This window comes from Stenella coeruleoalba, assembly GCF_951394435.1.
Source record: "Stenella coeruleoalba genome assembly, chromosome: 8".
Taxonomy (NCBI): domain Eukaryota; kingdom Metazoa; phylum Chordata; class Mammalia; order Artiodactyla; family Delphinidae; genus Stenella; species Stenella coeruleoalba.
In genome coordinates, this window is record NC_137154.1 from 92,905,024 (window position 1) to 92,931,474 (window position 26,451).

The 26,451-nt window shown below is 38.5% G+C and overlaps 1 protein-coding gene and 1 pseudogene across 5 annotated transcripts in view; one reads left to right on the top strand and one right to left on the bottom strand.

Moving 5' to 3' along the window:
* The window catches only part of SIK3 (SIK family kinase 3), a 246,185-nt gene that overhangs the window by 100,595 nt on the left and 119,139 nt on the right, over positions 1-26,451 (bottom strand). For all 4 annotated transcript variants that reach the window (XM_079929787.1, XM_079929785.1, XM_079929786.1 and 1 more), the window contains exons 2-3: positions 8,661-8,777; positions 5,171-5,234 (exon numbers count right to left, since the gene is read on the bottom strand). In XM_079929787.1, coding sequence (XP_079785913.1) covers positions 5,171-5,234; positions 8,661-8,777 — 181 coding nt within the window. The remainder of the gene's footprint in view (positions 1-5,170; positions 5,235-8,660; positions 8,778-26,451) is intronic.
* On the top strand, positions 24,506-26,342 carry LOC307190934 (small ribosomal subunit protein eS1-like; annotated as a pseudogene). The gene has a single exon. The product of its transcript is annotated as a small ribosomal subunit protein eS1-like (transcript).

The following is a 26,451-nucleotide window of genomic DNA, read 5'->3' on the forward strand; positions in this document are numbered from 1 at the left end:
CACCACTACCCTCAGATCACTGGATCACCATGGTTTGGGCAGGGCTCTCTTCCTGCCTTTTCTTAACCAAGCCCAGCTGTTAAAATCCAAAAACTGTGGCTGGTTGCTCTTTTTTTTTTTTTTAATATCTATTTATTTGGCTGCATCGGGTCTTAGTTGAGGCACGGGGCTTCTCTCTAGTTGTGCGCAGGCTTAGCTGCCCCATGGTATGTGGGAGCTTAGTTCCCCAATCAGGGATCAAACCTGCATCCCCTGCATTGGAAGGTGGCTTCTTAACCACTGGACTACTAGGGAAGTCCCTGGTTGTTCTATTATTTTCAACAATGCCCTGGAGCATAAACTGGTCTATAAACAATCCTATCAAGTTCTGGTTCCTTTGAAGAACAGTTTCTGAGATCAGAGTTTGATTTTTCTTCTGACCTTAGGAAGGCTCTTGTGATGTTTTACTCCCTGGTTCTTACCTGCAAACTAGCTGGCCTATACTTTAGCCTGCTCGAATCTCCTCTGAAATGCCTGTAACCACAACCTCCACAGTTCTTGTGTGTGCCTTCAGGCTTGAACTTCTTCACTCCCCATTGCAAATGAAGCCAGTTCCCTTGGGAAGAAATTAGGAGCTATATGTGTTATGGTCTGTTTCTCCCTCTGGGCAAATCTCTGAGCCAGGACTCTGAAGCTAGGCTGGGGACAATGGAAAAATTTTCCTTGAGTAACACTCCCTCTCTAGGAGCTGAGCTCAGTGCAGAGAAAAGGGACACAATCTCAATTCTCCCAGCTTGACTCTCTTGGGATGACCCACCAACTTATAACCCAAGGCAAGAGTGATCTGGGTCCCAGTATTCTCAGCATGCCACACCCAAACTCCACAAGTCAGGGCTGGGTGGAAGAAGGAGTCCCCACTGTTCAACTGCTCTCACCCAGGACTTAGCAACAGCAATAGGTAGCTGGGGCAGGATAAGAAATGCTGATGTCCAGTTCCTCCGGGAAGAAAGCCATTAGTCTAGGTGAAAGGAGGGGAACCAGAGGGCAGGCCTGTGTTCTTGGCTACAGTAACCTTGAGTGTAATCTCCACCTTGCTGAGCTGGCTAGGGGGAAGAAGGAAGCAGTACTGGCTTAAAAACCACAGACACTCTTACTTCTTACTAAATTTTCACAGATATTCTTGAATAAATGTTTCTTCAGTTGCTGTTCACCCTTAGAAACATTTCCAGAGACTTTAAAAGGCTGGATTTTAGGGGTTTTTAAAATCACTTTCACCAGTTTCACTGGGGAGCAGGGCAGCAGAGCTCCTCATGCTATCCTGCCAGAAGTTGATCACCAAGGTTGCCCACTCTCACCACTCTTATTCAACATAGTTTTGGAAGTTTTAGCCACAGCAATCAGAGAAGAAAAGGAAATAAAAGGAATCCAAATCGGAAAAGAAGAAGTAAAGCTGTCACTGTTTGCAGATGACATCATACTACACATAGAGAATCCTAAAGATGCTACCAGAAAACTACTAGAGCTAATCAATGAATTTGGTAAAGTAGTAGGATACAAAATTAATGCACAGAAATCTCTGGCATTCCTATACACTAATGATGAAAAATCTGAAAGTGAAATCAAGAAAACACTCCCATTTACCAATGCAACAAAAAGAATAAAATATCTAGGAATAAACCTACCTAAGGAGACAAAAGACCTGTATGTAGAAAATTATAAGACACTGATGAAAGAAATTAAAGATGATACAAATAGATGGAGAGATATACCATGTTCTTGGATTGGAAGAATCAACATTGTGAAAATGACTCTACTACCCAAAGCAATCTATAGATTCAAGGCAATCCCTATCAAACTACCACTGGCATTTTTCACAGAACTAGAACAAAAATTTTCACAATTTGTATGGAAACACAAAAGACCCCAAAGAGCCAAAGCAATCTTGAGAATGAAAAACGGAGCTGGAGGAATCAGGCTCCCTGACTTCAGACTATACTACAAAGCTACAGTAATCAAGACAGTATGGTACTGGCACAAAAACAGAAAGATAGATCAATGGAACAGGATAGAAAGCCCAGAGATAAATCCATGCACATATGGACACCTTATCTTTGATAAAGGTGGCAGGAATGTACAGTGGAGAAAGGACAGCCTCTTCAATAAGTGGTGCTGGGAAAACTGGACAGGTACATGTAAAAGTATGAGATTAGATCACTCCCTAACACCATACACAAAAATAAGCTCAAAATGGATTAAAGACCTAAATGTAAGGCCAGAAACTATCAAACTCTTAGAGGAAAACATAGGCAGAACACTCTATGACATAAATCACAGCAAGATCCTTTCTGACTCACCTCCTAGAAAAATGGAAATAAAAACAAAAATAAACAAATGGGACCTAATGAAACTTCAAAGCTTTTGCTCAGCAAAGGAAACCATAAACAAGACAAAAAGGCAACCCTGAGAATGGGAGAAAATATTTGCAAATGAAGCAACTGACAAAGGATTAATCTCCAAAATTTACAAGCAGCTCATGCAGCTCAATAATAAAGAAACAAACAACCCAATCCAAAAATGGGCAGAAGACCTAAATAGACATTTCTCCAAAGAAGATATACAGATTGCCAACAAACACACGAAAGAATGCTCAACATCATTAATCATTAGAGAAATGCAAATCAAAACTACAACGAGATATCATCTCACACCAGTCAGAATGGCCATCATCAAAAAATCTAGAAACAATAAATGCTGGAGAGGGTGTGGAGAAAAGGGAACACTCTTGCACTGCTGGTGGGAATGTGAATTGGTTCAGCCACTATGGAGAACAGTATGGAGGTTCCTTAAAAAACTACAAATAGAACTACTATATGACCCAGCAATCCCACTACTGGGCATATACCCTGAGAAAACCAAAATTCAAAAAGAGTCATGTACCAAAATGTTCATTGCAGCTCTATTTACAATAGCCTGGAGATGGAAACAACCTAAGTGCCCATCATCGGATGAATGGATAAAGAAGATGTGGCACATGTATACAATGGAATATTACTCAGCCATAAAAAGAAACGAAATTGAGCTATTTGTAATGAGGTGGATAGACCTAGAGTCTGTCATACAGAGTGAAGTAAGTCAGAAAGAAAAAGACAAATACCGTATGCTAACACATATATATGGAAGTTAAGAAAAAAAAAATGTCATGAAGAACCTAGGGGTAAGACAGGAATAAAGACACAGACCTACTGGAGAACGGACTTGAGGATATGGGGAGGGGGAAGGGTGAGCTGTGACAGGGCGAGAGAGAGGCATGGACATATATACACTAACAAACATAAGGTAGATAGCTAGTGGGAAGCAGCCGCATGGCACAGGGATATTGGCTCGGTGCTTTGTGACCGCCTGGAGGGGTGGGATAGGGAGGGTGGGAGGGAGGGAGACGCAAGAGGGAAGAGATATGGGAACATATGTATATGTATAACTGATTCACTTTGTTATAAAGCAGAAACTAACACACCATTGTAAAGCAATTATACCCCAATAAAGATGTTAAAAAAAAAAAAAGTTGATCACCCATTTGTCATTTAACGTGGAGGTGAAGGAAGCAAAGTGCTGGGGCCGTACATGTGCTATCTCATTTTATCTTCACAACTGTAAGGCAGATATGACAGATCTGACTTTTATAGACCATGAAACTGAGTTCCAAAGTCCCAGTAAAAAAGCAAATAGTGGCAACAATCTGATTCAAAACCAGGTATAACTGCCTGCAAAGCTCATGTTCTTGATTAAGCCCGTCCCTTCATCTCTGATACAGATAGTTTTAAAAATGAGACCTCATGAGACAGTTATATCCCTGTGCAGGCACAATAATTTCTTTAGGTGATACATCAATTTCTTCCTCCTCCAGATCTTTTATAATAATACCATGAGAAGTACTACTCTGTTTCCTCATGCCTTGAGCTACATTCCCACAAAGAATCTATCTTTTATCTTTTCTGTACTTTTGAAATCTGTTTTCCTAAAGAGCAAAGTAGGTATGATGTGCACTGTGTTTGGTTCTTTGATTATTATGAACATTAAGATGACAAGGTCTCTTTGCTCCCAAGATTACCATTATGCATAAGCACAGATGCAAAGCCAAGCAAAAATGTCATTAAGAAGTGATACCTCCTTTAAAAAAGACTCACACTTATTTTGAAGATTCTTAGATACAAAATTGTCAGATTTATGGGGAAAGTTTAACATACCAAAATATTCATAGTCACAACTCACAGTCATTAATGAGAAGATTCCACTTTAAAAGTGATATCATGCTCTTTAATATATTTTAAAAAACGAAGTGCCAATATTTTGAAAATTAAAAAAATTCTTACCATCCAGATTTAAACTAAAACAAAATCTAAAACAATAAACTAAATAAACCTAAAATATATAAGAAGAAACCTTTCTCTATATTCACATGCCAAAAAAGAAATAAAATTTAAAAATAAAAAGACATGTCAATCTAGATTTGAAAGTTTAGTCATTATCTCTATTTGGCTCCATTTATCATTGTTACCAAAAAAAAAAAAAAAAAAAATGGGGGGGTGCCAGTTTTTACCACCTCAAAAAGTCATATTTCCTGGTAACAAATTCTCCTGCTTAATTCTGATGTTGTGCTAACCTAAGTGTTAGAGGAAAAAAAGAATAGCTACTGAAGACAAAACGTCCTAAATTACAAGAATCATTAAGGGAACTGTGAACACGTGGTAAGGAATAGAGTTACATGTTATATTTAAATAAATGTTAAAGAATGCATTAGGGTGAGACTGTTTGCTCCGAGTGGCTATTTCACACACAACAGAGGCCCACCACACTTGTAAGTGTTCTGTCACACTTGGTCACCCCAATTAGAATCTGGCAATAGGAAAGACCCTCAAAAGTTCAGAGAAATGTTTGTTTTTGAAGATCTTTAATCTCAACCATCAACACCTTACTGAAATAAACAAAACACCTTTGCTAAGGAAACAAAGATGGTGAAGACTTAAAAGAGATGAATCAAAAATAATTAAAATTACTTTGTTGATAGAAAATGACAGCACTGGAGGACAGCATCAAGTCACAGCTGCTCAAGTGACAACGGCATCGAACGGCTATTTTAAGTTTGCCGTGGTGTGCTCAATAGCTGTTTGAAGAATGCAGTAAATGTACTTACCAAATATTTCCCCTCCACTAGCATATTCTGTCACCAGATAAATCATCCGTTCTGTCTCCATAACCTGGTGCAAAGGCAGGAAAGTGACAGTGATACAAATGACAGGCTGATATCACAGGAAGAGAAACGAATGAATCTTCTTTTGTCATTTGAAGTATTAATAACCATTACTGCCTAAAGGAAACTTAAAGCATCAGGGGATTGGGAGGGTGACAGACATAAACGTTATTAAGAAGAAAGGGGGAAAACAGGTATTCCTCCAAGTTCTTAAAAGTAGGAAATATTTCCTACTTGAGAGAGTCCTTTTGTCATCCCAGGAGGCCTCTGCAACTTTTTAAGCTCCACAAAACTGAGAAGCGAAGAAGCTGCCAAGAACCAAAAAGTTCACATTCGACAGTGATCACCTGAAGCTCAAAAATGTCCCCCGCAAAACCCAACCGAAACAAAACTTAGGGAGAACAACAGGAATCACTTAAGAACTGCACAAATATCACATATGGCTGTGCTTTTTTTAAATGGAAATGACAACTTTCCTGTCCACCATCCTTTTATTCAAAACTGGGAACGATAATATAAATATTCAACACTTCAATAATATAAACGACTTACTTGTATTTTTATCTTAGTCTCTATTTTGCCACTGTTTACAAAATTAGTTGTAGTGTGTTGTCAGTTCCTTCTTCTTTTTTACCTTTTTCATTAAATATTTATTAAAGTAATATATGAGTATATATGTTCATTATAAACATTTTAAATACCCAGTATATAAACAAAAGACCAAAGGTTTTCCTCTTTCCAACCCCCTCCATTTTATTCCTCAGTGGAAACACTGTTTATAGCTTATTCTATAACATTTTAGAGCAGTGCTGTCCAATAGAAACATTGTGAGTCTCATATAAAATTTTAACTTTTCTAGTAGCCACATTAGAAAAGAAAAAGTTAATTCTAATAATATATTTTATTATCATTAATATTATTTCAAAAATTTTTAATTGTAAGCAGCTCCAATTTTTATATTTACATTAATATTAAGTGAAAGTAAAAATCCAGTTCCTCATTCACTCTAGCCACATGTTAATACACAATAACCACATGTGGCTAGTGGCTATCATAGTAGGCAATACAGTTTTACACTTTCACTATGCTTCAAGGTTAATTATTTTATCAAATCATTCCCTAGTCACTTTATTTTTGACATCTCTATACGTTAATACCATAACAGTATCATACATTACCTTATAATAATAGATCTATTTCTTCTTTTCAATAGTTTCATAGTACCCCATTGTATGTATGCATATTCTTTTAATTTTTCAATCTAATAACTGTCATTTTTTTCACTTTAATTTAAAAACTCTCTATAGACTGGTGATACTAGCCCACTGTTACATGTATTGCTTCCAAGTTCTTTATATGTTGACTTATATAACAAAAAGTAAGTACCCTAAATATATGCAGTTGTTTAGGGAAAAAAAGAAAAGGAAAAAAAAATGTCATAATGTATATCTCCTTTGTACCAGGCCTTTTATTGACCGTAAATCTTTTAAATTTTATTGAAGTACAGTTGATTTACAGTGTTGTTTTTAATTTCAGATTTTTTTGAAAAGAACTTTGCAGGAGTTCAAAAACTTTCCTATATAGTTATCTATATTTGGCTCACTCTATAAACCCGAAGAGACTAAAGCTTTAACAGATGACCTGAAAACTGCCTTGACAACTCAACAGCCATTCTTCACCTTGGCAGTTCAGAATCTCCCATTAACAATATTAGCTGCCAGAGAGCAAAATTAAAGCTTAAGAAAGGGCAATGTTCAAAGCCAGGGCTGAAAGTGTATAAACCTTATAGGCTAATGAAATCTTGGGTAAGAAAGGTAAATTTGCAGATTTCAGTTATAAGGTTAGTACCTATAAGTTAACCTCTTGAGAAAGATCAGCCTAATAAGCTCTACAACTATTTAAAGATGATTTACTTTAAAAAGTGAGGTCAAGGGCTTCCCTGGTGGCGCAGTGGTTGAGAGTCCACCTGCCGATGCAGGGGACACGGGTTCGTGCCCCGGTCCGGGAAGATGCCACATGCCGCAGAGCGGCTGGGCCCGTGAGCCATGGCCGCTGAGCCTGCGCGTCCGGAGCCTGTGCTCCGCAACGGGAGAGGCCACAGCGGTGAGAGGCCCGCGTACCGCAAGAAGAAAAAAGAAAAAAAAAAAGTGAGGTCAAGAAGTTTACTCAACCTGTCAGGATAGGAAGGAAGCAGAGGTTAGACACCTCTGAGTTTGCAGATACAGGTCTTCAGACAACCCCAGAAACCTTTCATGGGTTTCCTTCTGGGGTACAGTGGAGGTGTGGTTCAACATAATTTAGTGTGATGGATTTCAACAAGCCTGCTCCTGCTGATCTAATTCATTTCATTATGTGAGCAGCTGATGCCAGAGACGAGCCCTAACACTGTAGCCTTAACCGTATACACTAATATCAAGACATGCTTTCTTTCCCATGAAAGCAACAGACTATGAAAGCTTCCCCTTTGGGCCTTGGTCAATGTACTCTTCACACTCTTACACATGATCCCGGATCTGGGCCAGTAACCACTTACTGCAGACTAACAGCAGCAAATGAATTGAGGGGGTGGCCACATCCTGCAGAACCAGGTGATGGCTGATCTGGTAGAAAGCAGTGAGCAGGGCTGGCCCTATGTACAGGCAGAGCTCATGGCTGCCAACACGCTGCAATTTGAGAAGCACCTCAAAGCTCTACCTCTCCCAAAATACCTCCTCTACCAGCCTGCTAAGGCAAGGTCCTCCTCTCCTATCTGGCTTAAAATTCCAGTCATTAGATTTACTGCTTTTGCAATAAGGCTAGGGAATGACTTTTGATGAAGGCATGAAATATGCATGCTTCTTGGAAGATAAGAAAACTAGAACAGAAATCTCTTCCATTACACAGAATCAATCTCTTGGTTATCAAAGTAATCAAATGCTATCTTAGAAAACTAAGTCTAGTACCCTGTTAGAATAGAAAGGAGGTAGGCTCTGACTCATACAAGAAGCCATGCTTAAAATATCCTTTGCCATCATAATTCATAACATGATCACAGAAATTAGTATTTAAATAATATTGTAAAAATTAATATTACTTTCACCCCTCAAAATTCTGTTCCTTTTGGGTTCCCCATTCTGCTTTAAGATTCTGACCTAAATAAGTAAGTTCTCATCACCTTTTTGTGTAACTCTAAGAATGGCATCCAAGTTTTAAAGAACAAATTATAAAGGCCTACTTAGGTAAGTTAGACCTTACCAGTAAATACCCAAGGGAAACAGAAGTACTGAGTCGGGGGATAATAGGGTAGGATAAATAATAGGATGAATATATGAACATAGAAACAAAAAAAAGTTGCAGATGTTCACCCACCCACCTTCCCTTCAAAAGTAACCACAGACACAAGTGACCATTCTGGGTTCTTTGTTGCCATACACTACACCACTAGTGATCCTACCTGGTAAAGCCTGATAATATGGGGGTGGCAAAGCATCTTCATAATTTGAACTTCTCGGAAAATCTTCTTCAAGTTTTCTTCATCCAGCTGGGTCTTATCTATGATCTTGATAGCAACCTGACAACAGAGAAAGAAAATTTACTCTGATGCATTATTTATTATTTTTTAATAAATTTATTTATTTTATTTATTTATTTTTGGCTGTGTTGCATCTTCCTTGCTGCACACGGGCTTTATCTAGTTGTGGCGAGCGGGGCCTACTCTTCGCTGCAGTGGCTTCTCTTGTTGGAGAGCATGGACTCTAGGCACACAGGCTTAGCAGTTGTGGCGCACAGGCTTAGCTGCTCTGCAGCATGTGGAATCTTCCTGGACCAGGGCTCGAACCCGTGTCCCCTGCATTGGCAGGCAGATTCTTAACCACTGAGCCACCAGGGAAGCCCTCTGATGCATTATTAAAAGGAGTTTACTAAGGAAAATTAAATCCACTTTAAAACGTATTCTACAAAATACAAACTGCCAGTATTTTGTTTACAGAATGCCAATGAAGAAAATAAATTCACTCTTTTTAGAAAGACAGAAAATGGACTTCCCTGGTGGCGCAGTGGTTAAGAATCTGCCTGCCAATGCAGGGGACACAGATTCGAGCCCTGGTCCGGGAAGATCCCACATGCCACGGAGCAACTAAGCCCATGCGCCACAACTACTGAGCCTGCTCTCTAGAGCCCGCGAGCCACAACTACTGAAGCCCGCACGCCTAGAGCCCGTGATCTGCAACAAGAGAAGTCACCGCAATGAGAAGCCTATGCACCACAACGAAGAGTAGCCCCCACTCACCGCAACTAGAGAAAGCCTGCACACAGCAACAAAGACCCAATGAAGAAAGCAAGGGAGGAAGGAAGGGAGAAAGGGAGGGAGGGAGGGAGACAGGAAATGGATTCCTAGCAAGTTGGTCTCAAAGGAACAGACTCCTAAAGCTAATGGGTCTTCTGCCATTTCTTAAATTGCTGCTACAGTAAAACCCCAGGACAAAATACTTCATTACTCTGCAGATGCAGTTACATTTTAGGCAAATCATGCTGGGTGCAGAGAATGGTATGTAGGGCCTCTTATTAAGACAAGAAGCTTATATCATAAGTAAGTGATGACTTAGTAAGGGCTGACCAGAAATTCCACAGGTGCATCCCACACCTCACCAGGTGCTTCTGTAACTCAGTAACAGTAGTAGTAGTGGTGATGGTGGTGGTGGTACCAGCAGCAGTTACTATATACTGAACACTAACTGTATGCCAGGCACAATCCTTAGTGCTTTGCAAGTACTGACTCCTTTAAACCTTACAACACTCCATATTATTATCAACCTTATTTTACAAATATGGAAACTGAGACACAAAGAGATTAAGTAATTACCCAAGATTAAGTAATTTATAGCTAGTATGTGGTAGAGCCAAGATTGAAGCCCAGGTATCTCAGCTTTGGAATCAAATTCTTAATGATAACCCTGCAAAAATCTGGAGATCTTTCTGTGCTGTATACACAGTGCTTCAGCATAAAGCAGCTTTCTACTTCGCTCCTAATTCTTAAGATACTCAGCAGCATACATATTTAAAAACAGAACGAACGATGAAAGACTTTTAAAATTACTAAATCTAAACTTCGTTATTCTCAGTGAAATACTCAAAATATTGGGGTGCCCCCGAATATCTCTATATCTCAGTTTCAATTACTCAATCAGTATGTAATCAATGAATACTAGTTGGACGAAGGACCAAGACTAGGCAAATTCTAGCCCCTTTCAGTTCTTAAAATTCTATGATTCTATACACTGGGGGAAGAAAATAAAATTTATACTAATTGAGAAAAAAAGGAAAAAGAAAAAACAGGGAAGCAAAACTGTCAATACTAAAAAGTTTAGCCCAAGGATATAAAGACAGTATGGAACTGTACGTGGTAGATGATTCGAATGTATGAATGAACAACATAACAATAACTTTGTTTGGAGCTGTTTCAGATGTAGAATGAGGACTAATGGGAGAAAGGTACAGGCAGACAAATTTCAGCTCAATTGAGTTAAGCCCTGCCTAATGATGGAATGTGATAAAATGAGGTGGGTGTAGCTTGAGTTTCAGAGATTAACCAGACACAGCCTTCACTTCAGTGAGCTCACAATCTAGTAGAGGAAAAAATATGTGAAACAGCCAACTATACAACATTGGAAATACAATCAATAAAGCTACGTACACAGTATAAGTAGAAAAGAGGATGAAGTATGACCTTCACTTGGGGGGAGAATAAGTAGACATAGGGAAAGACTTCACAAAGAAGAGAGAACTTGAGAAGAGACAGAATTGAGATGGGCAGAAAAGAAGGAAGAGAATTTTATAAGGAACAACAGCAGAATCATTAACAAGTCCTACCAGCTGCCTGACCTCCTAATAAGTCTTGAACCATATGACCCGCGATCACGAGCATTTCTACTCCTCATCACTGTGTCAGATCACACACAGTGTGCTGTCTAATATAGTAGGGAGCAGCCACACGTGATTACTGAGCACTTGAAATGTGCACGTAAAATATACACCAGATTTCAAAGACTTAATATTAAAAAGGGAATATAAACTATCTTACTGATAATTTGTACATTGATTACACGTAGAAATAACATTCTGGATATACTAGGTAAATAAAATATATTATTAAAACTAATTTCAATGAAAAGGCAATCCTATGGAACAGGAAAAATATTTACAAATCACATATCTGATAAGGGATTACAAACCAAAATATAGAAGGAATTCATACAACTCAGTTTAAAAAAAAAACCCCAATTCAAAAATGGGCAAAGGACCTAAACAGACATTTTTCCAAGGAGGACATACAAATGGCCAACAGGTACATGAAATGGTATTCAACATCACTGGTCACCAGGGAAATGCAAATCAAAACCACAATGAGACACCACCTCCTGCCTGTTAGGATGTCTACTATCAAAAACACAAAAGAGGGCTTCCCTTGGTGGCGCAGTGGTTGAGAGTCCTCCTGCCGATGCAGGGGACACGGATTCGTGCCCCGGTCCAGGAAGATCCCATATGCCGTGGAGCGGTTGGGCCCGTGAGCCATGGCTGCTGAGCCTGCGCATCCGGAGCCTGTGCTCCGCAACGGGAGAGGCCACAGCAGTGAGAGGCCCGCGCACCGCAAAAAAAAAAAGATAAATGCTGGCAAGGAAATGGAGAAAGGGGAACCCTTTTACACTGGTGGTGGGAATGTAAACTGGTACAGCCACTCTGAAAACAGTATGGAGGTTCCTCAAGAAATTAAAAAATAGACCTACCATATGATCCAGCAATCTCACTTCTGGGTGGGAAACGAAAGGAAACAAAATCATTATCTCAAAGAGATTATCTGTACTCTGATGTTCATTCAACAGTCAAGGTACCAGAAATGACCTAAGCGTCCATCAAAGATGAATGGATAAAAAAATGTGGTGTATGTATACTACTGAATATTATTGAGCCTTAAAAAAGGAAATCCTGTCATTTGCAACCAGTGGATGAACTTGGAGGACATTATCGTAAGTGAAATAAGTCAAAGACAAATATCACATTACCGCATGGTATCACCTACATGTAAAATTTAAAAAAGAACGAAAGAACGAACAAAAGAAAGAAAGAGTCAAACTCATAGAAACAGAAAGTAGAAAAGTGGCTGCCAGAGGCTGAGAGGTGGGGAAAATAGGAAGAGGTTGGTAAATGGGTACAAACTTTCAGTTATAAAATGAATAAGGTCTGAGGATCTAATGTAAAAAATGATGACTACAGTTGATAACACTGTGCTGTAGCATTGAAATCTGTTGAGAGTAAAACTTAAATATTCTCACCATATAGAAAAAAAAGATAAATATGTCAGGTGATAGATATGTTAATTAACTCAAGGGGTAAACCGTTTCACAGTGCATACATATCAAAACATCACATTGAACAATTTAAGTATCTTACAATTCTATTTGTTAATTACACTTCAATAAAGAGGGGTGGGGGGGAACCTAACTAATTTCACCTGTTTTTACTTTTTGAAATATGACTACTCAAAAAGTAAAAATTATATACATGGCCCTCATTTTATTGGACAGCACTGGTCTAGATGATACCAATAAGCTAGCTACCAATTAAAGCAGGTATTCCAGGAAAATGACTTCTGAAATACTTGACCCAATACTGAGAATTGCCAGCCACCTATCTCAAAGAAACTTGGCAGGCTACAAGGCACTCAGTGCTCAACACTGCCTCGGGGAGAATCTAAAATAAGGTCTCAAAAGTTGCATTCCAAGAACTCAATTTAATTCCATTAAAAATTGTTTACTGAGCAACTGACTGGCTTAAGGCAGTGCCCTCGAGCAGCTCACCAGCAGCTACTCTCAACAGGGATTCTGTGAGACAATTAAGTTTTACACTCAGTTTTACAGCAGTTCTCAAACTTTTTGGTCTTGGGATTCCTTCTCTTAAAAATTACTGAGAACCTTCAAAGAAGTTTTGTTTATATGGGTAATATCTATCAATATTTACTTAGAAATTAGATTAAAATTACAATCAGAAATTAAAACAAAATTTTAAAGCAGAAGAATACACATGCACACATTTCATCAGCCATCAGAGTAATCATATCATCAAACATCAGGTGGTCTTTTGAAATCTCCACTGCATAATTATGAGAGAATGAGAGTGAAAAATGAAAATAATGTTTGAATATTTATAAAAACAGTTTTGACCTAGGGACTCACTGAAAGAGTTTTGGAGACTCTGGGGTCCCTGGATCAAACATTGAGAACAACAAGGCATCACTGTATGTAATGAATTAACTTCTTGCCTAGGTATCTAGAATGGTACTGAAACAGGAGGGAAGGGGGCAGAACACAACCTTTAAAAGAATGACATGGCCATAGGACATGACAAAAACTGGTTAGAACCAACTAAGTCCAAGATGGCGGAAGATGTGACTTCCACTGGACCTTAAGCCTCATTATATGCTCACTGTAATACATTAGCATATGCTAAATGACACACCCACCAGAGCCATGACAGCTCTGAGGCTAACCATAAAAGGTCAAAAAGTGAGCGGTGGCCCAATTCCTGGAAATCCCTTCCCCAAAATAATTGGAATAATTCTCCCACTCATTAGGCTACGAAATTACCCAGCCCATAAAAACTAATCATGTCATATTTCGGGGCCTCTCACCTTCTGCGATGGCCCACATTCTGTCTGTGGAGTGTGTTTCATTCTAAATAAATCCACTTCTTACCAATCACTTTGTCTCTCACTGAACTCTTTCTGTGACGAGACATCAAGAAACTGAGCTTCATTAAGTCCTGAGACCAGGTGTGTGATCTCAATTAAAAGACCGTGGGTTCAAGTCCCAATCTGAGTTGCACGGTTTCAGTACCACCTTTGGGAAAACTGAGAAAATCTTCACTCAATTTTTTTTTTTCCTGTAGGACTTAATTCCTTCTATAAGAATTAATTCATTCTCAGTTGAGATGGCTTCTAGAAAAGGAATTTAAATGTCTTTGCAATCAGCCTTGGTGAAAAGCTTTTTCCTTTTAAACTTACTAGAAAATAGAATTGTCATCAGGAAACAGGTTTAATGCAACCCAAAACCACCACAAACTGCACAAGCTAGACTATAAGCACTAAATGGCCATGATTAAAGATGTACCATATGTACCACGGTCAGGACGTAGGCTGGTCATACTCTTGGGAAGATCCTGACCTTTGCGCTGGAACCAATCAAGGAGTTGGTATTTTAGTTTGTAACAAATATTCAGATCAAGTACTAAGGGGCAAAGACATACATTTGGAAAGAACCCATTACTCCATCCATTTTACATACCATCATAACTGTTTCTGGGAAAATATGCAGCTGTCAAGCCTAAGGAATGACTGAGATGTTAGGATTCTAGCCAACTTCAGACAGGAGGATTCAACATGACCACCAACGATAATAATGGTCAATCAGCTCTCAATGAATTCCAAAGGAAATACAGTTGACCCTGAACAATGTGGGTTTGAACTGCTAGGGCCCACTTATACACGGATTTTTCTTGATAGTAAACACTACAGTACTACAGTCCATGGCTGGTTGACTCCACAGATGTGGAGGAATCAGGGATGTGGAGGGCCAGATGTAAGTTTTATGTGGATTAATCCCGGTGTTGTTCAAGAGTCAACTATAGTTTTAAATAAAAGAAAAAAAAAGATTCAACTATTGTTTAAAATATCTAGCAGGTCTTTAGGTGATTTTTATTTTTCTATACTTCTCTGTTTGGGCTGTACTGAACAGGGAAAATAAAATAATTCATGCATGCACAATGTCTGGGGGATAGAGAATTGAGAGCTTACCTGCACTGACACAATATACCATGAAACATGCATTATTCTTGGAAGTATTTCTAAGGTGGTACACGGTATATCGTGCATAATTAATAAATGAAAATTTTCTGGTGACGACTTGGAATTCAAGGCATAGAAGGGACATTTTTTTTTTTTTTTTTGCAGTACGCAGGCCTCTCACTGTTGTGGCCTCTCCCGTTGTGGAGCACAGGCTCTGGACGCGCAGGCTCAGAGGCCATGGCTCACGGGCCCAGCCGCTCTGCGGCATGTGGGATCCTCCCAGACCGGGACACGAACCTGTGTCCCCTGCATCGGCAGGCGGACTCTCAACCACTGCGCCAACAGGGAAGCCCCAGAAGGGACATTTTTAAGGCAAAAAAGAAAATAACTTCTCAGTTCCAGTAATTCCCATCTGGTTAACATTTACAGTCTCAGAAAACAGAAGTCCTAGGAATGTCTCTAACACAATGGGCAACTCCCTCAGCCTAACTGACATTATTGTTGTTGTTATCTTAACATTTACATGGTGCCAACAATACTTTGTATGCTTTACAGAACATTAAATCAACTCCTGGCCTGTAGGTTTACCACTTAAATGAACTGAACAAAAAGATCTTTAAAAAGGGATGGGGGGAGATAGGAGAAGAGGATGGAGTTGATAAAAAACATGAAGGTAAGGTTAGAATTACTTACAAAGTATCAGTCCCCATTCCATTTTCAGGTATTTATTTTGGATTGACCACATCTCAGAAGTCTAAAAGGGGGATTGAGATTGAGATTGACGGCTGAATTCTAAAGGAGCTATTTAAAAGGATGCCCTGAAGCCTTTTTTAAAGGAAGAATTTAAAGGAAGGGCAGGAAAGAGGGAGAGGCCCAAAGAAGATTGGAGGGCAAACAGGAGCTTTGAGAAGAGAGGAGGGATTGGGCAGAAAAGCATAGAGAAATGGGGAGGAAAAGGGTAAGAGCTAAATGGTTTAACAAGGAAGTCCTAATAGTTTAAAGTGGCTACCAAAGCAAATGGTATAATGAAACGATACCAATTGTTACAGAAATGTTTTGAAATAAAAGAAAAACAGAACAGCAGTTAGTCCAAGGAGAAATTTAAAGTTATGGTAGGAAATTAAGCTATGAAAGATGAAATTTTCGTGCCAGAGAAGAAAGACTGGACATGTGAGTAAAGAACTTGGCAATGGCCTGGACTGTGAGGTCAGAAGGAAGCAGAAAGCTGAATGGATTTCAAGATGAATTTTCTTAATGAAGTACATGCTACTCCTTCCTAGAGTGCCAGCTCATAGGTAAAAATAACACAGGCTCACAGAAGGATTGTGCTCTTCCCAAGAACGGTATTTGTCAAGGAGTCTGTGTACTGTTAGGCACATTTAGACGCAGCACCTAGAACACTCAAAGCTTTTTAAACCACCAGCTGGAAAGAGAGCTAATCTCCCCAATGGAGATTTATTACACTGAGCATCTTGCTAACCTTACAATGAACGGTAGTGTTGTTCCCAGTGAACAAAGTCAGCAACAGTTCATATTTTAAATTGTTTTAAATTATATTAATATGCCCCCAAAGCCTAATAACATAGCCTGCAGTAGCAGGAGGTTGATTGAACCAAGGGAACACAATAACAGTTGAAAAACCATTCTAAATTCCTCATCTCTTTGCATCTCCCAATTATTTGGTAATGAAGACTAAGGGAAAATAGGAAGCAATCTCCGTTATCAGATAAGCATCTTACCCTCCCTACTTCTGAAACTCTTACCTGTCCTGCATCCTTAGATGTCAGTACTGTGAGCTAATTGTGAAGATGTACATCTTCGTCAAGCCAGGCATTTCTAGTCTGAATGGTTATAACACTGGGCTGTCTGTCTTCCCTGCAGCAGCCCAGAGTTAGAGCCAGCTTCCCTGTGCCCATCAGGAACACTGCACCAAGCACCTTCTGAGGGGCTTTCCTAATCCCAGCTGCAAACCATAAGTGCTGGCAGGAAATGCCCCCTGGGATTCCACCAAAATGGGAATATTTTTGTGTGGTGGCTTTTTGCATTTATTCCGACTTCAATGAGTTCCTTTTATTAAGTAGTCATCACATTTTCAAGCCAAATAGATTTTATTTCCATAATGAATGTCTGTGTCTCATGTGAAGTGAACAGTGAAGTTTAAGTGACTTAAATCACTCGCCTGTATAGTCTAACTGGAACATTAATTAATTCTCAAATTTCTGATATTTATTTTAAAGGCAGGAGGAGGAATGTTGATAAACAACAGTGCCATAGAAAAAAATCTGAAAAACTGTTTCAGCAAAGTACAGCTCATTATTATATGGATTATTGCTATTAGATTGGCCAAAAAGTTTGTTCAGTTAGTGAATACGTTGTTCAATTCAGTTCTTGGTGGAAATTACTTTTATTTTTACTTAAAACTGAATGAACTTTTTGGCCAACCCAATACATATCACATGTATGTTAACATTATTGTACCCATATTAAATGTAAAAACACAACTACATGAAGCATGTACTTCATATCACAGTTAACATTTAATAAGATTGTTCGTCCTTTCCCTTAGCAGGATTACATGCATCCTAAATTCTGACTTTCTATAATAGTCCTAAATTGACATTACAGTACAAGTCTAGAATTCTAAAAAGCTACTAGAAGTACCAGCAAGGATTTTACTTTTAAATAAGCTACCATAATTATGTATTAATTCACTAAAATATTAAGTATAGTTAATAACAGTGAGGGTTTTTTAAAAAACTCATTAAAAGCATCCACAATTTAAGCAAAAACCAACCTATTTATTACACTGTCTACTGGGCCCTCTTTTGATCTTATGACAGTATTGCTTTTAAGCAAATGGATATGACTCCTAATTCACTGCCAAAGAGACCCAAAAGAATCTCCAGACATCAGAAATAGTTTCATTTAAGACAGACATATTTGCATAAATATCTTTTTAGAAAACTAACAGACCATGAGAAGCATCACCCAAAAAATCACAAGGAACAAGAATTATGAGATGAGAAATGAAGGGAGAATAGAGAGCGGGGGGAAAAGAAAATAAAATGTTAATTGATAATAACTTCACACTAAAAGTAATTATCCCTCCCTATTCTTTTTTAAATTTATTTTATTTTTATTTATTTTATTTTTGGCTGTGTTGTGTCTTCGCTGTGCGGGCTTTCTCTAGTTGCGGTGAGCGGGGGCTACTCTTCGTTGTGGTGCATGGGCTTCTCACTGCAGTGGCTTCTCTTGTGGAGCTCAGGCTGTAGGCGCGTGGCTTCAGTAGTTGTGGCACATGGGCTCAGTAACTGTGGCTCACGGGCTCTAGAGTGCAGGCTCAGCAGTTGTGGCATATGGGCTTAGTTGCTCCGCGGCATGTGGGATCTTCCTGGGCCAGGGATCGAACCCGTGTCGTGTCTCCTGCATTGGCAGGCAGATTCTTAACCACTATGCCACCAGGGAAGCCCTATCCCTCCGTATTTAAAGATCTCTTTGAATTCTCCTGAGATCTCTGGGTCACAGATTTCTTTAGAGATCATACTTGCATTCTTTGAAACAAAGTCAAAGAAAATTCCAATAAATCAAATGTACTTTTCTGAGTAGAAGATGGCACAGAATAAAGAGTTCTGGTAGGAAAGACATAAAAACTAACACATACAGTAGCAGAATCTTTTTCCCTCTGAACAAAATCTCATAGAAGCCCTAATACATAAGATGAGGAATGGGAGAAGCACCTACTCTGGTTAACTCTGGGTAAGAGGTTCAGAGACAGACAAAACTTTTCAGAACCCTAGGGCTCTGGAGAACAATTCAGAAATCACTGGGACAGCAAAAAGAGAACTGGAGTGAGTTGAGATCTAGAAACATTTGTGACCTTGGGCATATCACCTTACCTCTCTAGTCCTCAAGGTCCTTATCTACTAAATGAAAGGTGTGACTGTAAGTGACTTGCAGGCAGAGTTATCAAGACAAGGTCTCACCATGCCAATTCCTAAGTAGAACTCTGAGAGACTCTGGTGTTGCTTCTTTTACATTTTTATTTTATTTTTTTAAGTTCCAAGGTTCATTCACATAAAATCAATCAGAATCACCAAACAGTTCTCAATCTTGAACAACTAAAATATTTAAGCCATCTAGTTTTACAGTGCTATATAATATAGGACGATATGATAAGCAGAAAGATGTATTTACCACATTTGAGATAACCTCAGTGAGTAAGCTCTCAAGTGTTACCTTTCTTACTTAAACAGCAATTAAATACATTGAAGCATAACACCACTGTCTACCTAGGAAAGCCTTGGCATTTTTGCTGCTAATATTTTCTCTATTGGTAAAATCAATATCTCCTACCACTAAGACTAAGAAAACTGATAATCAATAATATTATTAATTTCCATTCCACTTACAGAACAAACAATGGTAGTCTAAATTAAATGGAATGTGATGCAGGCCACAATTAAATCAAACTAATTAAGCCATAAATTATAAACAAATTAGGAAGATGTCAATATAGAAACCAAAAATCCAAGTCTAAGAATCTTATCCAAATTTGATAGTTTCCATCTATAAAAAGAATCTTAGAAATGAGAAAATTGAAGTGTCAAGTTAGTTTTATATTTTTTCTTTGTGTTTTAGACAAGTTAATCCCAACATATTAAACATAATAAAAATAGCTTTAAATTTATTAAGCACTTAATACATGCCAAGGCAGTTACTTTTTATTATGAAAAATTTCAAATATATATAAAAGTAGACAGTAATACAATTAAATCAGCTTCAACAATTTTTAACTCATGGTCAATCTTGTTTCATCTATACCTCTACCAATTTCCTCCAAAATCCCAATTGCCATATCATTTCATTTGTAAATATTTCAGTATGTACCTCTAAAAGGATCCACTCTCTTATCTTAAAACATAACTATGGAACAGTTATCACACTTGAAAAAAGTAACAATAATTATAGGCATTAACTCAATCTTCACAACAACCCTGTGAAGTAGGTACTACTATCATTCCCATTTAAAACTGACGCACAAACCAACCAGGTAATTTGCCCAGGTTATACGGTACTAAATAGCAGAGGCAGAATTTGAACCCAAGCATTTGAGCTCTAGAACCTGAACCCTTAACTACACACTATGTTTTGCTGCCTCTCAAAACTAGATTTTACGGTAAGGAGTTCTTAAATATAAACATAGTAAACTGATTAACAAAGGAATGAATGACAGTATCAGAAGTCAGCAAAATTTTGAAACCGGGAAAATACATCACAGTACTTCACCTCTCCTCCAACTTCTTTCTTCATCTTCTGCTGGTATGCTCATGAACACCTCTACCTTCTTTCGTTTAACATAATGCCAATTATTACAAGGTCTGTTCTTCTCACTACAACCAGCTCCACCAGGTTAAGCTGATATTTGGGATGTACTCTCTGACTAGCTTTCATCAAAACAGACTCACTGGGTGCAGTCCTACTCAAAATTAAATATTCTCTACAGAAGTCATAAGATGTAGCAGACAGACCCTAAGGTGACCAACCTCCAGTGATTGCACACACCATACATTCATTCATGATTTTGTGTAATCTCTTCTCTCCCCTCCATCAAGCTGGAAGTCCTGATGAAGCAAGTGGCCATGTTTGAGAAGCTCCTAAGAAAAGGAACTGTGGATGGTCTCAAAGAACTGTAGGCCACCTCTCTAGAACCTGTGGGCAGCCTCCAGCCAACAGCCAGAAAAAAGTCAGTCATAAAGCCACAAAAAAATAAACTCTACCAGTAGTCTGAATGGTCTTTGGAGTGGGTTCTTCCCCACTGGGGCCTCCAGATAAGAATGCAACCCACCCAATACCTTGATTACAGCTTTATGAGACCCTGAGCAGAGGGTCTCCTGACCCACAGAAACCATGAAATAAAAATGTGTGCTGCTCCTACCTCGACTGGGGAGTCGGCAGTGACTCCCATGAGGAAGCGATACTTGACTGAGCTCTGATAGATGAACAGGCGTTAACTGGGGGGATGAATGGTCAAAGGTCCCAAAATTGGGGTAGCATGGCAAACAAAGACTGAAAGAAAACGAGTGTGCTTAGAACAGGGTAAAGAAGGAAGACCAGACTGAGGAGGGTCTCATAGGCCCTAGGAAAGAAAGTGATTTGGAGGACTTTATCCTGAAAGCTATGATTAAAAAGTTTTAAGCAGTGGGTACCATAACACCTGAATGTCCCAGAGACATCTTTAATTCAACTGTACAAAATCCAATTTCATTATCCCTATTTCTCATTTCCCAATTTCTATAAATGGCACTATCCTTCTTCTAGCTAGGAAATGACAAACAGGCTACATTATTTTACATTCCTACCAGAAATGCAGGAGAAGGTTCTAATTTCTCCACATCCTCACCAATACTTGTTATTGTCCATCTTTTTTAAATTATAGCCATCCTGAAGGGTATGAAGTGATATTTCATTGTGGTTTTAATTCTCATTTTCCTAATGACTAATAATGTTGAGCATCTTTTTAAGTGTTTATTGGGCAGCTGTATACCTTCTCTGTTCATTTTTTAATTAGGTTGTCTTATTATTATTGAGTTGTAAGAGTTCTTTATATATTCGCAATACAAATCCCTTATCAGATATATGATTTGCAAATACTTTCTCCTCATTCTGTGATTTGTCTTTCACTTTTTTGATGGTATTGTGTACAGCACAAAAGTTTCTAATTTTGATGTGGTTCAATTTAATGTTTTTTCTTTTGTCCCTTGTGCTTTTGGTGTCCTACCTAAGAAACCACTGCCTAACTCCAGATCACAAAGATTTACTCCCATGTTTTCTTCTAAGAGTTTTACAGTTTTAGTTCTTACATTTATATCTTTGATCCATTTTCAGCTAATTTTTGTGTATGGTGTAAAGCAGGGGTCCAACTTCACTCTTTTGCATGTGGATATCCAGTTGTCCCACCATCATTTGTTGAAAAAACTATTCTTTCTCCATTTAATTGTCTTGGCACTCTGTCAAAAGTCAAATGACCACATTTGGCTTTTATTTCTGGACTCCTGAACCTATTCCACTGATCTGTCCTTACATATACTATATACTGTCTTGTCTCCTAGTTCTTGATATTCTAGATGTTGATATTCACCTTACTCGCTTAAGGTTGGTGTTTATTACACAAAACAATGGGTTTTGTAAAGTCTCAAGCACCCAACACAGGACCTAGGACCCAGAACCCAGAACAACTATTTATAATTATTTAGCAACTATTAATTATTAATAGCAACTATTAATGAACCAAACCGAAAAGATTTCTGCTTGTGATTTAGGGGGAACTTTTAAAATTATTTTTAAAAAGGTCAGTTGATAAAGCAAATATTAAAAATCGAGATGAAAATAACCTACCAACTTAGCAAAATAACAACAGAGAAATAGAACTAAGAAAGAACTGGAGTAACAGTTACTAGGCAACCACAACAATTACTAAAGGGGACGACTACTCCAAATTTTTATTCCAGTTAATTCATTCATTAATGTAACTGTGTATGTTAGATCCTAACTACTTCTTTTAAAAAAGAAAGAAAGGACTGAGGTGCTTACAAAATCAAATACATAAAATAAGACAATTAAAAAAAAAATCAATAAATTCTTTCCTCCTATTTTCTCAAAGCTATAGTGCCCTTGGGAAAGGGCCAACCACTTCTAGATCAGCAGATATGCAAAGGATTCATTAGCATTAAGTCCATTAGTCTACAGGCAACACACACGGGGAAACTTCTAATATATGAAACAAGGACAAACTGTGTTAAGACTCTTCAAAGGATAGATATAGGAAGTTCTGGCCCTCACCTCCCCAAATCTCTGCTTTTTAACCAAAAAAGGATAAAGAAAAGTGAGGGTTTCTTTGTCCTCTGGTTCCTCCAAAGTAGGTCAGGTCTGTGTGTAATTATTGGCTTTAGCATTCCTTCAGAAAAGGAAGAGATGTCAATGCATGGAGATTTTTAAAAACAGCACACTCAGGCTAGGGGTAGAGGCAAAAGAGTGCCTCTGCTGCTTACCAAAAAAACAAACTAAGAACAGTTTTTTGTTTTTAAAAATCGTAAGTCAATTTTAAGACAGGTAGGATAAGAGGCCTAATTTCTCATTCTAAGGCTACAAACCCCTGAACTTCTTGAACATGTGGATAAATCCTCCTTGTTTCATCTTCTTCCTAGTCATGCTCCCTACTTAGCAAGGTTGACATGAAGAAACCGTGAAAAACAAATTCAAGATATATTTACCGGAGGATTTTCTATGTAAGAACACCTACCAAAAGATTAATTAAGAACTAGTATTTTGCATTACCAAATCTTTCCTTAGAAAAAGAATCACTCTGGGGTTCTTTTTAACAATATGCTCATAGAAATTTTTATTGTGAAATACGTCACATACAAACCACAGTTCCTTATGTGCTTTTCTATTCTAGTCCCTATTTCAAGACAATCACTATCCTAAAATTTATATTATCATTCCTTTGCTTTTCTTTACAGTTTTACCCTATATGTATCACCAAACAACATATTATTTAGATTTGCCTGTTTTTAAATTTTATATCAAGAGAATCAGACTGATCATTGTTAACTGCCTTTTTTGATCCTTATAATGTATTTATAATATTCCTCCATGAAGATGCATGCAGTGGTACCTAATTCACAATATTTATGCTAAATAGTCATTCTTTTACAAATATACCATCTTTATTATTGCTTTACAGTTGCTGGACATTTAGGTTGTTTGCATTTTTAGCTATTATGAACAGTATTTTAAATATTCTTATATTTGTCTCCAGGGCCATGAATACAAAAGTTTCACTAGGGTATATATTTAGGAACCAATAAGTAAAGCCAAATTGTTTTCCAAAATGGTCATATTCAACAGTGGGACTGTTCCCACTGTCCCATATCATCACCAACAACTGTTATTTCTCATTTTTCCCAGTCTGGTGAGTGGTGGGGAGCAAACAGTTCCTCGCTGTTTTAATTTGTATTTCCTTGATTACTGAAAAGGTTGAGGATCTATTCATATGTTCACGGACCATTTATTTCAGCCTCTGTGAAATAAACTTGTTCGCGACTTTCCTATTTTCTTTTTTTTTAATTTGAAAAGTTCTTTTATATTCTAGATGAACTTTGTCAGTACATCTTCTCTCAAGTTGTGGCTTATTTTTTCACTCTCTTTATGGTGTCTTTAAGTAAATTTTTTTTATTGAACTGTAACAGATATGCAGAAACATCTCCAAATTATAAGCGTAACCCACATACGAAAAAGCAACTTGGCCCTTTTGGCTCTATGAGCAGCACCATGGCGGTCGCCAAGAACAGGCGCCCTTCTAGGAGACCTCACTTTTAGTCGAGTGCAAATTACCTAGACTATACGAAGGTGATAATAGCATATTATAAGTGATTTTTTTCCTACTGTGAAAAATAAAAAAGAACAAGCGCCTTACAAAAGGCAGCAAAATGGGAGTCAAGAAGAAAGTGGTTGATCCATTTCTTAAGAAAAATTGGTATGACATAAAAGCACCAGTATGCTCACTATAAGAAATACTGGAAAACCACTAGTTACAAGAACTCAAGGAATGAAAATCACATCTGATGGCTTCAAGGGTAGTATTTTTGAAGTGAGCCTTGCTGATCTGCAGAAGGATGAAGTCGCATTTTGAAAAGTCAAGCTAATTACTGAGGATGTTCAAGGCAAAAACTGCCTGACTAATTTCCATGGAATGGATCTTAGCCATGACAAAATGTGCTCCGTGGTCAAAATGGCAGACCATGATTGAAGCTCATGTTGATGTCAAGACTACCAATGGTTACTTGCTTCATCTATTCTGTGTTGGTTTTACTTAAAAACACAACTCTCTGATGCAGAAAACCTCTTAGACTGAGCATCAACAGGTCCACCAAACTTGGAAGATGATGGTAGTAATCATGACCTGAGAGGTGCAGACAAATGACCTGGAAAAGTGGTCAATAAATTGATTCCAGACAGCATTGGAAAAGACAGAAAAGACTTGCCAATCTATTTATCCACTCCATGATGTCTTTGTGAGAAAAGTAAAAATGCTGAAGAAGTCTAAGTTTGAACTGGGACTAAGTTTGAGCTTCATGGTGAAGGTGGTAGTTCTGGAAAAGCCACTGGGGATGAGACAAATGCTAAAGTTGAACGGGCTGGTGGAAATGAGCCACCAATCCAAGAATATGTTTAAGATTCAGAGAAAAAATCCGATTTGTGGGGAAAGAAAGCAATTTTGGGTTCTCAATAATTTTTAAGAGTGTAAGAAGTCCTAATGTCAAAAAGTGTGATAACTGCTAAATCAGACATATGTGGTGTCTTATTCTCCGTGCCATTCAACCTCATATGTCCCATCTCTTCTTTCTCTGTACTGAATTTCAGAAATTTTCTTCAGATCTATCTTCCACTTCACTCTTGAATTCTATCCAATCTATACCATCTTTCCATTGTGTTTTGTCATTTTTTTCTTTAAATTTATTTATTTTTGGCTGCGTTGGGTCTTTGTTGCCACACGTGGGCTTCTCTAGTTGCAGCGAGCGGAGGTTGCTCTTTGCTGCAGTGCGCAGGCTTCTCATTGCGATGGCTTCTCTTGTTGCGGAGCACGGGCAATAGGCAGGCGGGCTTCAGTAGTTGTGACACGTGGGCTCAGCAGTTGTGGCTCGCAGGCTCTAGAGCGCAGGCTCAGTAGTTGTGGCGCACAGGCTTCGCTGTTCCACGGCATGTGGGAATCTTACCGGACCAGGGATCGAACCCGTGTCCCCTGCATTGGCAGGCAGATTCTTAAGCACTGCGCCACCAGGGAAGCCCCTGTCATTTGTTTTTTATTTCTAGAAGTTCTGCTGAGACTGAGCTCTTCTTTCACACCTTCCTCAACAATTTTGAGTCTCTTCACCATACCGTAATTTTAATCTCCTCTTTTATTTCTTTAAACATCTACAGTCTTTACAAGACTAATGATTACCGCTGATGTTTTAGTTATCTAACACTGTGTAACAAACCTCCCCAGAACTTTGTGCATTCAAACAACAACAATCACTTATTTTGCTCACAAATTTGCAATCTGCCCAGGGCTCAGAAAGGACAGCTTGTTTCTGTTCCATGTGGCATCACCTAGGGCTGCTTGACAGGAAGTTGGAGGATCCAGTTTCCAGAGGCTTCTCACAAGGCATCAACAGGTTAGCACTGGCTGGCAGCTGGCAGCTTAGGCCTCAGTTCATCTCCACATGGGTCTCTCCATGGACTGCATGGGCTTTTTCACAGCATGGTGATGGGTTCCAATAATGAGCATCCCAAGAGAGCAAGGAAGGTGTGCGGCATTTCTATGACTTAGCCTCAGAATTCACATAATATCACTTCCGTGTTGACTGAC